The 14,664-nt window shown below is 40.3% G+C and overlaps 1 protein-coding gene across 1 annotated transcript in view; it reads left to right on the top strand.

Annotated features, from left to right (window-relative positions):
• Nucleotides 1-14,664, top strand: part of COL7A1 (collagen type VII alpha 1 chain) — a 198,980-nt gene that overhangs the window by 124,449 nt on the left and 59,867 nt on the right. Inside the window, exons 57-71 of the mRNA XM_089512980.1 lie at nt 802-837; nt 941-985; nt 2,131-2,202; nt 2,289-2,324; nt 3,028-3,054; nt 3,149-3,190; nt 3,889-3,969; nt 4,525-4,560; nt 4,685-4,720; nt 5,896-5,976; nt 6,887-6,922; nt 10,952-11,023; nt 12,844-12,888; nt 13,103-13,138; nt 14,427-14,462. Of these exons, the coding sequence (XP_089369106.1) occupies nt 802-837; nt 941-985; nt 2,131-2,202; nt 2,289-2,324; nt 3,028-3,054; nt 3,149-3,190; nt 3,889-3,969; nt 4,525-4,560; nt 4,685-4,720; nt 5,896-5,976; nt 6,887-6,922; nt 10,952-11,023; nt 12,844-12,888; nt 13,103-13,138; nt 14,427-14,462 (717 nt within the window). The remainder of the gene's footprint in view (nt 1-801; nt 838-940; nt 986-2,130; nt 2,203-2,288; nt 2,325-3,027; nt 3,055-3,148; nt 3,191-3,888; nt 3,970-4,524; nt 4,561-4,684; nt 4,721-5,895; nt 5,977-6,886; nt 6,923-10,951; nt 11,024-12,843; nt 12,889-13,102; nt 13,139-14,426; nt 14,463-14,664) is intronic.

Genomic DNA, 14,664 nt, shown 5'->3' with positions numbered 1-14,664 from the left:
CCACATTTTGAATGAGTTGATTTTCTTTCTCTCTGCTTCCTTCACGGTCCTGCTCTCGCATCCACACATGGTGATGGGCAATACAATGGCCTGAACTATTCTGACTTTAGTGCTCAGTTGAATATCTTTGCTCTTCAGTATCTTATGGCTCATTCCAAATGTCATTCATTCCCTCATCTCTTTTGTATAACCTTTCTGTGTATTGCCTACAGCGTCTTTTTTTCTTCTTATTCCTATGTTACATTCTTTTTTTCTCCATAGAGTATCCCTGTCTTTGGTTTGAACTTGGCTTTAATTTCTCAGACTTTTTTGGTAGAGGTCTCTCGTTCTTCCCTTGTTATTGTTGTCTTTCTCTGCATTGGTCATTGTAGTGTTTTTCCTTATCCCTGCGTGTCAGACATTGCACAGTTGTGTTCATACTTCTGGTTTTGTTCATGTCTCCCTCTGCTTTTGCTTTTCTTCTTTCTTTTATTGCATGAAGTTGCAGATGTTTAGCAACAACATTTTTCTATCTTGTCTTTTACACAGAGAATTAAATCTCTTCAAGTCACAATGAGACAAAACAGTGTTTTTAGACTTTTGAACCTAAAAGGCAGGATATGAAATACAATTGATATCTCATCTTCGTCGTCATGATTTGTTGCCATACCTTAACTTGCACAGAGTAAGGACATCACAGTATCTAACAAGTCTTAATTTTGGTTCTGGGAACTGAAACATGGGATCTATTAAAGGTGTTTTGTTGAAGTGATAATAGAAATTATAGAAGTCATTTCTCAGCTGTGAATTTTTTTCTTCTAGGGTGAAAGAGGTGACAAGGGAGAGGAAGGAACCTCAGTAAGTAACAATCTCTCCATTCACTTGTACACACTCTGACATGCTTGATTTTTCTTTTTAACTTAGCATTCTCTCATTGCTCTCTTTCTTTTACTTCTTCAAGGGTGAGCCAGGTCCAGCTGGTAAACCAGGAGACAGAGGACTACGGGTAAGTACAGTGGAAGCACCACCCAAGTTGCATTTGCATAGAGAATAGGAATGACTGGACATAATTATGGGGCATAAGAGTAGAGGTAGGGTATTTTGGATAACATGTTTTATAGTGCTGGCTGTTGTCATATACTCATGCAAAACTCTGTGGTCTGAGTGAGGGCTTTGGAGCTGCAGAGCAGCTTTTGTAGAGTGTTTATGTCCTCCCACCTCTTGTCTGGTCCCAACCTGAATGGTTATTTACATTGGTAGTGCTGATTAGATTTGCTTATTATGAGTGGAGCCTGTCACTTGAAGGATTTTAATCTACAGATCATATGTGTCCTTGGGCAAATCTTATGAATTCAGTTTGACTGACCAACTGTTAGGATATTGGTAAATTTCAACAACAGATCATTCACAGCAAAGTGTGAGAAACAGGAGACCCAACGCTATCAGCATTACATTCTGCATTTTACTGGTCTTTAAGAGCCTTTTAATTAGGGCCTAAATACCCTAAAGCAATGTTTCTCAAACTTTTTAGCCTTGTGACCCCCTTTACATCTATATGCAGATGTCATGCCCCACCACTCGACATAGTACATGATTAAAAATATTTTGTTTGTTTAGTGTGCATGTTTTTATTTGCATATTCATGTCTATTCATATTTTATCATTTTATAAGGAAATTATTCAAAATAGAACAAATTTATTTAAATAAATTAAATATTTCACTCAACACAGGGTAAATTCTACACATAAAAATGTTTGGGAAGAGGAGAGGGTGGGATGGGATCAGGGTCTCCAAGTCTTTTGGCCCCCTTGAATAACTCTCGCCCCACTATCTCCTAAGCAGGGTCAGATGTGGTTAGTACTTGGATGGGAGACTGCCAATGAATGCCATGTGCTTTAGGTTATATTTCAGAAGAAGGAACTGGCAAAGTTACCTCTGAGTATTCCTTACCTAAGAAAACCCTATGAAATTTATGGGGTTACCATAAATCAACAGGCAACTTGAAGGCACATAAACACACATTTCCTCTTTGTACTGACTGCATCCAGTATTTCCTTGGCCATTTCCATGAGACTTTTCCCTTAGCTTTTTTGTGTGGAATTAGTGACCTGATTGCATGTTTATTTTCTGTTTTGTCTTTAATATCACAGGGTCTACCAGGGAACAGAGGGCTCCCTGGTGAGAAGGGGGACCAGGGGGACCCAGGTGAAGATGGGAGAAACGTAAGAATACATTCTGTTCCTTAACTTTTCTGCAGAGCCTGGCTACCTAGCCCTGCCTTTTACCATATTGCTTTTTCCCTTTACAGGGCAGTCCTGGGTCAAAGGGAGACCGAGGAGATCCTGTAAGTAGCTATTCCATTTTATTGCCCCAGTTATGCACATTATACTAATATGCTATAGATGGTAAAGTGGTGTTTAATATTTTTTTGTGTTGCTTCTGGACTTGACATCCAGACTCCATGAAAAGGCAATGGTGCAGCAACCTGGCTGAAGCTAAGCAGCTCTGGGTTTGATTGAATTAATCTAGTCACTGAGCAAACCCAAATCTGCTTCAGGATGATGTGAACTGTGGCCCAACAATATGTGTTTGGGGGGGGGGGTGTCAGAATGTTCTTTAATCACAACTCCCATCATCCCTGATCACTGGGAATGTTGGCTGGAGCAGATAAGAAATAGAGTCCAACAACTTCTGGAGAGCCACAGGTTCTCTGTGTTGCCTAGGTGAAATATTGCTTGAGAATTTTAAATTCTTCCATTGAAGAAAAGTGGGCTATAGATTCTATATATCAAAAAGAAAAGACTAATCTAGCTGGACAGCTCTAAATACTTGATGCACCTAGGTTTCCTCTTCTTCAAAATACTCAGAAGGAAATTCAGAGCCCACACAGTGCTGATGGATGTGTTTGAAAGTGTGCATCAGGAACTCCCCTTGCCAACAAACATGCATTACAATTCTGTGCTCTTGCTTGAGCTATATCCCAGGTGCTATTAAGTCACTGTCTAGTGGTTTAATTTTTATTATTTTCACTTCTTTCTCCCCTGCAGGGGCCACCAGGACCTCCAGGCCAAACAGTAAGTTACATGTTATTCTCTTTGGCTCCTATATTTTGTTTTGACTTTGTGATGGCAAGAGTCTGACATGTCGCTCCCCTTTTCTGCTCTTCAGATTGGTGCGGGAGGTGCAGGAGGAACGCAGAAAGGCGAGAAGGTAATTCTACATTGAGATCCCAGCATCCTCTAGTACTGGAATGCTGCAGTCTCTGGACTGCCAGTGCCCTTGTCAGAGTGGAAAGGCACATTAGGATGCTCTGCAAAGTGATGGCATTTCAGGTCCAAACTAGATGGTACATCCAATATGCCTTTATTTGTAATGTACAGGGTGGGTGTTTAAAAAAGTGAATAGCTTCATCAGGATCGTAATATGTGTGATTATAGAGAATAAATGAAATTTTTCCTCCTGTGCTGTCTTCCTAAGGAAAGTTCCTCCTTTTCTCCTTATAATGGGAAGAAATTGTCCATTGACACCTGTTCCTCCCAATGCAAATAGAAGTTTCAGAGGAGGGATTTCCCTTAGGGTCAAAACTGAGGAAGGAAAGGGTTAGAACATAAGACGAATTATACTGGATCACTCCAAAGGCTTATCTAGTCCATCATCTTGTTTTCTTGAGTGAACAACCAGATGGCTATAGAGCATAAACAGGAGATCAACAATACTCTTCCCCCACTGTTATTCCCAAGCAATTATGAATGTTGCCTCTAGTACTGATGGTAATATATTGCCATCATGACTAGTAATCACTGATAGCCTTATCTTTTATGAATTTGTTTAATCCTGTTTTAAACCTGCCCATGCTGGTGGCCATCACTGCATTCTGTGGTAATGCTGCATGATGGTTTCTATTTCAGGGGGAGCCAGGAGACCCTGGAGAAGATGGCATGAAAGGTGTGAAAGGAGAGGCTGGTTTACCTGGGCTGACAGGAGAACGTGTAAGTGGTTCAGTGGAGCATATCTTAGTAGGTACATTAAGGAATTCAAAAGTGAAGGAACACATCAAGCGAAGTACCAGACAAATAAGAGTTTAGAATTTGGGAGAAGAATACGTTTTTGGATGAGAGAAGAGAGCAGGCAAATGCTGGAGGTTAGAATGGGTTTAGTATGATTTCCCTGTAAATCACCAAGGATAACTTCTAAATAGAAAGGCAACCAATAAAAGTATTGGTTATCACCTCACCATTATCATCATTATTCTTTCAAATAGATGATGCATAGCAGTGATGGATGCTTTCAGATTTCAGAGGCATTCTAGTGAACAGTGAGTAAATGTAAGAGGAAATGTACAAGAGGGATTTCATTGTGGTGTAAATTAAAAGAGGTGGAAAGAAACATCATGAAGGAAAGTCAGTGTATGAGGCATAAAAAGTGAAGTGCCAGAAAAAAAGTTGCCCTGAAAATAGCATAGGATTGTCTGTATAAGAATTAGAGGATGCAGTACTCCCTTCTCACAGCTTATTGCGGAGATCTGTTTTTGTCCATTCTTGCAGGGACTTGAAGGTTCCAGAGGCCTCCCTGGAATTCGTGTAAGTTTTTTTCTGTCTGTTTTGGAAAGCAACAAAATGTCTCACTTTTTCGGTGACTCTTAGAAAACCTAGTGTCCAGATCTGCTTCAACATTTATGAATAAGGAATTTACTTCATTTTTCAGGGTGACCCCGGAGATCGAGGCCCTGTAGGAGAGAAGGTAAGGAAACTCTCACTTAAACTTATGTGCCAGAAATAGTGGTGAAAGAAGGGGCAATGTAGTGGAAAGAACCGTGAAAATCCTGTGCAAATGCAAGCTGCATTATCTGATGCAAAATTTGCCAGCAGGTGGAATCTTGCCTTTCTTTTTTCTTAACAAAAAAGAAATAAGAAAGCATCCTAAATTATTCATAATTATTTTGGATAAAAATGGCTGCCCAAGATCAACATTATCTATGTTCATTTTTACAAGCTGAATGTTATTTTGGTATATGTTTTGCAAAATTCAAATCCCTGAAGCTTGAGTATTAGGACAAGTCCTAATGTTCTTAGTAGACAGCATCCATATCATCACACCACCATGGGGCCATTCACACTACAAAATTATAGCACTATATTCTACTTTAATTGTCATGGCAACATCCTATGGAATCCTTAGATTTGTACTTTGATGAGGCAGGGCTATGAATTCTAAACTGCAGATCCCAGAATTCCATGGGATGTTGCCAGAGCAGTTAAAACAGAATATAATGCTGTAATTATGTACCGTGAACAGGCCCCTTGTTTAAAATTTTGGACAAGTAAACTCCTTTGGAATGTTTAATAACCTAACAATTAATTTTGACTCATCCTGATTCTTTATCCCCATGTATAAGACTAAAACTACCTTTATAGACCATTGTCAATAGTTAACTGTCAAACCACAAGTATACACATAAATGCTGTATCGCTCCTCCAGCCTCATCCAAGAGTAAATTACATATTTTTCCTTTTCCAGTTAACTCTTTCATACTTTAGTCCTGATTCTAACATAGAACATATCAATATTTGCATTTGCATTTTTATGTTTCTTCACAGCAATTATCTAAAGAATGGGAATGATTGTTTAACAGCACCATTTGCCCATCTCCTGTGTCAGCATTGAAACAGACTGCATGGCAACATACCGTTGGATTCTTTACCATTAGTGAACCATAATTTTATTGATGTCAAGTTCCAAAATGCTCCTGAAGGGCTCAGCTTGTTAGTTTTTATTGTTGTTCTTGTCTCAAGATTTTGGATTATTTTGATGCAGAATAGTGGGTTGTTTTTGTTTTCAGGTGTTATCCATTCTTCTTGCTTGATATCTTTGAAAACATAGTGTGCACTCTTATTCTCTTTCTAATTCTCCTTTAGGGTGACCGAGGTCCTCCAGGTTTAGATGGTCGGAATGGATTAGATGGAAAGACTGGGCAAACGGGTCCTGCAGGCCAAAGGGTAAGTGTGAAGGATAACAGTATACAGCCATAATGACAGCTTTCAGCCACAATGCCACCACTGTATTGTCAGTCCAATCAATTGCTTTGGAGTGTTACTGCCAAGATATTACACAGAGCAGTTGAGCCAGGCACCCATTTTGTGGTCTTAGGTCCAAAAGACATTGCAGAAATAATCCAGTTTGGGACCACTTTAACTGCCCTGGCTCAGTACTAGAGAATCCTGGGAATTGTAGTTTATTGTGGCATCAGAGCTCTCTGGCAGAGAAAGCTAAATGTCTCATAAAACTACAGTACTCAGAATTCCCTAGCATTGAGCCAAGGCAGTTAAAGCGGTGTTAAACTGGATTATTTCTGCTGTGTTTTGGACCTTAGTGTAGTAACATTCATAATGAAGTACGAGAGTTCATTTGAGTGTGATCACTGTTTTGGCCCCTGTTTTAAGAAATTAAAAAAACAAATCACCGTTTGGATCTTCACAGCATTCTTCATTAGGCAAAATAACATATTCCTATTGAAAGCAAACTTAGGTTTTATTAGATCCTTATTAAACTTAATCATGTTGCCTACAACAAGGAAGGTTAAAACATTTATTCAAGGAGAATATAGATTCTTGTAACTGTGCCTCCTGTTCTGCTTATGTATGAAAGGCCTTTTCTACACTTTATTTGATTTTTGTGGTAAGAAATGACATTAGGTTTGTGCCAAAACATCCTTTGGTATCTGTGGAGAATTTTTCAGAGCAGGAACCCAACAACTGCTATCTAAAAGTTATCTTATCTCACTCTGTAGTCATCAATTTGTACACTTAAGTCTAAACATGGGATTGGAGCACTTGAAACATTTTTACCCTTTGGAGTCTGGCAATCTCTGATTTCTGCTCAAGTGTATATGTTCTTCTCTCTTCTTAGGGTGACCCAGGAAAGCAGGGTGAACCTGGCCGAGATGTAAGTATGGGAGTCCTCTGAATTGAAATACTGATCTCTCCCCCATCCAATAATATTTCAAAAGTAGGACTTTGCTTAGAACCAACATATGGCCTAACTTTCATTATTTGACCTTCTCCTGGGCCTTCTTAAATACAGCTTCTGATAGTGATTGAAGCTTTTTAGTCCAAAGGCCTTCTGAATCCTGAAAACCCTGAATGGGATGGTGTTGATCTCCTTCCTTCCTTCTTTGATCTCTTCAGAAAGTCTGCAAGAAGTCCAGTTATGAGTCTGTCTTGCCCATGCTGAAAAGTACTTGTCTCCAACACTCTCCTTCTACACTAATGTTATGTCTGATACTACTTAGGCCCTGTACAAACCAGCCTGAAATGCTGATATCAGGGCGTTGCATCCAGATGACGCACACCCTGACTCTGCCCTCAGGGTGCCATGGCACCGTGCACCATTCCACATGGTGCATGCCATCATGACGCTCCTCCACCCCTGTGTCCATACAGTGCAGCTCTGAAGGAGCTCCATATAGACACACCACTGTGGTTGTGGCATACTTTCGAGGGCGCAGAAAGGAGCTGCTTTTTGCAGCTCCTTTTTGCGCCCTCGAAAGGCTGGATAGGGACCGTGGCGTGTGGTTGCCATGGCCCTGATACAACTAGGAAAGAGGCAGTGTCCCACTGCCCCTGTGGGACAGTCTGTCAAGCCCCTCAATCTCTGTTACCAAGCATTTTCTAAGAGAAGGGCTTTTAACAGTATGCTGTGCTGTTTTTTTATTTTAAATATCATCTTTAATGAATTTTAAATTGTTTTAACTCTATAGATTGTTTAATTGTTTTTAAAATGGCATGTGTCCATGTGTGACTGATGTTCTTGTATGTTTCTAATCTATGCTTGTTCTAATACCTAAGGCCACTTGGAGTCCATTATTGGGGAAAAGGTGGGACAATAGGGTTGCCATAATTGTCCACTAAAACCCGGGACCAAACGTGGAACAAAATCTAGACCAAACTGTAGGACAACTGCAGGACAAAACTCAGCCCAAAATGTAGGACATTTAAGAAAAATGGAAGACCTTAAATGTCCTACGTTTTGGGCTGAGTTTTGTCCTGCAGTTGTCCTACAGTTTGGTCTAGATTTTGTCCTACATTTTGTCCTGGGTTTTAGTGGACAATTATGGCAACCCCAGACATAAATGAATAAAACAGCTGCAGCAACAACAATAACAATAAGGTTATTCTTCTCTGTATCTGGCAAAGGAGACTCCAGGCTAGGCAAGAGTCATATGATATGAAGAGTAATATTATGTACTTAGACCCTAGCTCATCCTCCCCAGTTTTTCCCCTTACCTTTGCTCACATTAAGTCTCTTTCTCACCTCTCTGTACTCAGCTATTTTCCTTTCCTTTTCATTCTTTCATTTTTCTTCACTCATGATATGGAGGAAAAGACTTTTTCTTCACCTTCTTTATTTCTTTCCTCTCCCTCTCCTCCCTGATCCTTCTATCCATTTTTGCTGCCACAGAGAAAGGTTCATGGAAATCTGTTAAAGCCCTTTCCACAAGGACACAACTCTTTTGGCTGGCATGTGCACACAGTAAGGAGGAGCTATGTGGTCCATATTGCCTCCTTTGGGAGCTGTTCACACTCACACTGCTTGCATAGCTGTTGTACTCTGAAGTCCATCCAAAGTTTCAAAGGCATCCTCAAGAAGTAACTTCCCTCTCCATGTAAATTCCTTACATCATCAAGAAACACAAAGCTGCCCAGGTTCATTTTCAGATTCATCATTTCCCTGGTAATAATAATAATTATTATTATTTATTTATATTCCGCTTTTTCGCAGAGGAATCAAAGCAGATTACAACAGTATAAGAATAAAACATTGTACACTTCAAAATTACAGTTAAAAAGAACAATGCCATATTGCACCCGCCCCCGAAGCATAAAAAAATTAATCAAAAAATTTAAAAGAGATTAAACAACAAGAAAGGGTAAAATGTTCCAAATTCGAATTCACTAAAATTGTGGGTAGATTTGGGCAAAAAATGTCTTCATCGGAGTGGGGGGGGATGGGACGGGGCCGATGATATCAGTAAGGGGAGGCTAGTCTAGGAAGGCTAATGTGGAAAGGCCTGCCAGAAGAGATCCGTCTTAATAGCCTTTTTAAAGGCTTCCAGGGTGGTAATATGACGGATCTTGTCTGGCAGGTCATTCCAGAGCCTAGGAGCGGCAGATGAGAAGGTCCTCTGCATCACCGCAGACAATCTAGTTTTCTTAGGTTGTAGCTTGGTAAAGGCACAAGATGTGTTATGAGCCACCTGCTGCCAGCTCACCATTACACATTCCCTCCAATTTAAATTCCATACTGCTCAGAAGAATCAGGCAAGAAAAGGCTGAAGTGGTACTTATAGCTCCACAATGGTACCACAAACCATAGTTTTGCAAAATCCTATAATTTTCCCACCAGAGTCTGTAGTTTCTCCTTCTGCCTTATTTCCTTGTTCAAGGCCCCATCTTCTACTGTACTAAGACCTGGCTTGTTAGCACATAACTGCTTGGAAGCTGAGCATGGCTTGTACTTAAATCTGGGCTATTACACTGGAGTGGTTGATACCATATCATGCTAGCGTCATATTGCTCTTCTACTATTGAAATATGCAACCCTCCTGGAAGCCATTTCCATGCTGGTGTCACAGAAAAGTGATTAATCACAAAAAATAAATATATAAAAATAAATCCAAGGTACTAAATCTCCTAGGACTCTTGCAGTTAGAGATGGGCATGGATCTTAAGCACAACGCATTCAGATGTCAAATTTCAGCTCTTTCTTGTGCTCTTTGTACTTCATCTAAAAATCCTGTTTTCTTTCACCAACACATCAAGAGGTTTCTTTAATGAGACTCTCTTACCTCTATGCCATTAATTTCTACCATTCATTGCAAGCTCTTACCTAATATCCTTTCTAACCTCTCCACTCCATACCTGTCAGACTCCTTTCTCTTTAAAATTTGTTCTTGGTAGCAATCACTTCCTCCAGATGAGTGTTGGAACTGGAAGCTTTGTCTATTCATCCAGGGCCTATTGGAGAAGGACTCAGTCACCTTGACCCAAGATTCCTTCCTAAAATTCTTTCTTTTTTTAATTACTCTCAGTCTATTTTATTTACATGTTTTCTGTCCTTATTCTTCTTGTCCTTCTACAAACATTTGGCACCAGCAGAACCTAAGAATTTATATTTGCTAGACCCAATCCTTCCAGGACTCTGAGACCTTATGCATTTCCTTTCTCTCCACCCTCCCTTGGGAGAAAAGTCAAACCTACTGCCTTACCCTGATGGATAAAGCATTGTTATCTTTATGGAATATGGGTTCTTGTGACTTCCTAAGCCATCCCATGGTACTGCTCATTCTACCAGATCTACAGCTAAATCTGTGGCCTTCTTGACTAATGTTCTCTGCTAGGTGGTAGTCTGGTCAAATCTTTCTCCCTTTATCAGACCTTATAAATTGGACAAATCAGCCTCTGCTGAGGCTTCTTTTGGGACACAGGTGCTAAAGCAGGTTCCCCCATCCCAAAATTGTCACCATCCTGACCTATGTCTTTGGCAACCTGAGCACATAACAGTCTAGGATGTCTTCTTAAGCACATACAGAGAATGGCACATTGGGTACTTATTGTGAAAGTGTATTCCTGTATGTGGAAGGAAATATTCACTCCTACCCTCATGCTAGCGTTACTTCTTTTAATCAGTTCAGCTTGTGTCAACTAGTCTATGCTCTTTTTTGTTGTCTACGTCCTTCTGGCTTGAATACAGACAAGAGCAAGAGGGAGGAGCTGGGGGCTAAGGATATAATTCTGCTCTTCCTGTCCTATGGTCCTTGCCTAGCCTGGGCAGTGACAGGAGACAACCCAGTCCATCTTTTACATAAAAGAATGAATTTCCACAGTAAGCACCTATTGTGTCAATCTCTTCTACTGTACTTTTCCCATACATTGCAACCAAGGTCTGCTTCTCACTCATTTTTGTTTTTCACAGGGTCTCCCAGGTCTACGTGGTGAGCAGGGTCCTCCTGGAGCAACTGGTCCCCCAGGTCCCCCAGGGCTGCCTGTAAGTCACGTGGTTAAAGGCATGGGATAGCTTCCTATGTCACAGTGTGGTGATAATACCTATTGTCATGCTTCTTCACATAGAGGCTCTCATTGTGAATCTGTTCCTATTATGTGTCTTGCCCTGAATACCCAATGTATGTATATGGCAGCTCTACTCCTACCAAGAGCTGGAGTACCTAAAGATGGTGGTATATGTGCTGGTAATCTCCAGGCTGGACTTTTGCAATGCACTATACGTTGGGCTACGTCTGTACCAAGTTCAGAAACTTCAATTAGTTCAAAACACAGCAGCCAGATTGGTTACCTGGACATCCAGGAGTGATTCTATCACACCAATATTAAAATCACTCCACTGACTGCCAATGAGTTTCCAGGCAAGGTTCAAAGTGTTGGTTATTACCTTTAAAACTCTACATGGTTTGGGTCCAGGTTACTTGGAAAATGGCCTCCTCCCATGTAATCCCCACTGTACATTCAGATCTTCTGAGGGACTCCAGTCAGCCAGATGACTTTTTCTTCAGCTGCCCTAGACTGTGGAACGACCTGCTGGAAGAAACTGGACAGCTGAATACGCTGTCTGGATTTAAAACAGCATTAAAGACCAGTTTCTTTTAGCAGGCCTATCCAGATGTTCTATATGCTGCAAATTTTAAATGATGAATTTTAAAATTGGATTCTTTTAATATGTATATTACTTGTTTGTTCTTTTAAATTAATGTGTATTTTTAACTGATGTTTTGTTTTTACCTGATGTTTTGTATTTGTTGGTCTGTTGTTGTTCTCTGCCTCAATCCATGGAGTGAGGCGAGTAAGAAATAAATTATTATTGTTGTTAGTTAATTAATGAAGAGGAAGAAGAAGAAGAGTACATTTATAGGAACATTATTGAAAGACAGCCTTATGTTTGTAAAGATAATTGGCAGTTGATGCATTACGATTGGGCCTTCAGCCTTGCTACTGGTACTCCAAAGAGACAGAAGACTGAGGGGCATAGCTTCTTATAATAGTTAGAATGATGTGAAGAATCTGTGTTGGCATTATTGTAAATCTCAGCCTTCAGCAAACTTTAGTATTGGACTGCTGTTGCCAAGTGGCACAGACACAGTGAACAGATAGCTTGTGCTGTGATGCATATTCACAGATTTGCACACAAGTGTATAGTCGCAGGTGTAAAATGCAGACACAGTGCAGTACTGTGGCTATCTAGGTTAAAAATGGCCAAAGAAACTAGGCCTAAAAAAAAGATAACTTGTCAGCTGAAGAATTCCCTCTGCCTTTTTTTTTAAATCCACTTGAAGATGGAAGCTAGGGAAGAATGAATGAGAATAATCTTGAGCTAAAGTGATGTGATTTCAAATTCCACTACAATTATGGATTCACTTGGCATTTAGGACAATTCAGTGTCTCAGCTTCATCATGTATTGTTGTGTAGTGTAACATTAAAGATTTTGGAACCCGTCCAAGTCAAAAACAGGTTATACAGTATATTCTGCCTTTCAGTTGGGACAGCTCTCAGACTGATTAATGTAGAAACAGAGATCAATAAAAACAAGACAGTCCTACACCTCAGGCTTACAATTTAACGAGACATGATATGAGAGGAAAAATGATGGAGAGGAAAAACAAGGATAGTCAAACACCAGTTGGACATGCAGGTGCCTGGTATTCTGAGAGGACAGATGTAGCCCATGTACCTCTCCACATGGAACCAAGTGCCATTCCATGTCACTGTATAGTTGGAGCCCCTATGAAACTTGTTGCTTTCTCATCACAGGAAAGGTTTGGTTATGTGGCTCATGTCCTACATTTCTTTTCCAGGGAAAGCCTGGTGATGATGGCAAACCTGGCCTGAATGGAAAGAATGTGAGTGATGGGTTTCACCCCTTCTATCCTCTGCTGGAGGAGTGGGGCTTAGAGCCTCACAGGCAAAGGATTGTATTGGGAAGGGTCATATGAGCAAATAAAAATCTGTTACTTTTTCCTTGAATCTCATAGCACATGGGAGGATTAGAACTACGCTTCTAAGGAGAACTTGGAATACTATACAAATAAGAATGTGCCTTTTTTTTTTTAACAGGGTGAAGATGGAACACCTGGAGAAGATGGGAGGAAGGTAAATGACCCACATATTCTTAGAGTATTTTATGCAACCTTCTTGCAGTATAGCAGATGATAGGGCCAGATTAATGATTAATCAAAACCCATAATATGGATAGTTGTCTTCTTTTAGCCCCAAAGGCAGTAGCTAGTGGCAGAGAAAATTTAAATTAAGGAAATGGCATAAAAGTAAAGGATTCAAATATTGCTTGCTGTACACCTGTATCCTGGCAGCTGTTTTAAAAACCAAGTTGGGATACAAGATCTCAGATAGAAAACAAGTGGGGCCTGCAACAACATTTTGCATTGAGTATGTTCTGTTCAGATTGCCAGCCAACTATGCCACCTTTGAGGATACTCCATTAGATCACTCCTTTTCCCCCATCTGTTTGTTCTCAATAGTCAATTAGTATTCATTGGTTTATTTTGGATCTCTTACTACCACCAGAAACCTAATTTTATAAAAATGATTTTGCAGACCTTGGAGTCCTGCCAAGCTTTGCTGATATTTCCTCTTGATGGTGTTCTGGTACATAACGATTCCCACTCAGAGAATTAAATTCATTGTCAGTATATAGGATAAATAGTCTCCTCTGTGTTATGAGTCACTGAGTCTTGCTGCAGTCCAGAATTACATGAGGAAATATAGAAATATAGAAACTTGGCCTTTCTTTATCTTAACACCTCATCTGAGGGTCAGACCATTGTTGATGCCTTGCCCATTTCATATCTGATGAGACTGTTAGATAATATGCCTTTGTATTACTAGTACAAGAATTTTTGTTCACTGGTGTTGGGACACCAGCGGGAGATAAGGTTCCAGTCCAATGAACATCACAATCAGTTTGTCCCTTAAGGCACAGATCCTACAGGATACACCATTTACCTGGTGCTTACCACGCTCACAGCCCAAATAGACAGGCCAAAATAAAGCTGCTTCGGGTCACTTTGGAGATATGCTATTTAAATGAGACACGCATCTTAAGAGGCCAAAAGCTGTGCTCCAGTGCTTAGGACTGGAGCATGGCTTTGGCACAGCTTCCAGCCTCTTAGGATGCATGCATGATTTAAACAGCATGCCTCCAAAGTGACTTGAAGCAGCTTTATTTTGGCCTGTCTGCTCAGGCCCTCAGTTAATGGAGTATATTAGGAAAGTCATGTTGACATTTTAATTCTGGTGCAAAAATGTGTGAGGTTGTACCTTGAGGTTGTCCTGAACTGTCAAGCAAAGCATCAAATGTCAAGTGTATGGTTACAGTATTTATTATTTCAGTGATACAGTTTGTTTTCCTTATTTTGGCCAGGGGGACAAAGGTGATCCAGGGGCACCTGGCAGAGATGTAAGTACCATTACCTGACCTGTTATGGCTACAATCAGGTTACTCAGCTTGCAGAAATATCTTCTTCACCTCTCCTATGTTTAAGCTAACAATATCCAAGAGAGGAAAAAAGGAAGAGGAAGAGACTACAATCAGCACTCCAAATCATAATGATTTTGTTAGCTAGGAAATTAGTTAGCTAGGCAATATAGTTAATTTCCCA

The sequence above is a fragment of the Sceloporus occidentalis genome, unplaced genomic scaffold, assembly GCF_023333645.1.
Source record: "Sceloporus occidentalis isolate IW3139 unplaced genomic scaffold, rSceOcc1.0.p SCAF_1, whole genome shotgun sequence".
Lineage (NCBI taxonomy): Eukaryota > Metazoa > Chordata > Lepidosauria > Squamata > Phrynosomatidae > Sceloporus > Sceloporus occidentalis.
This window is presented reverse-complemented; position numbering and strand designations above follow the sequence as displayed.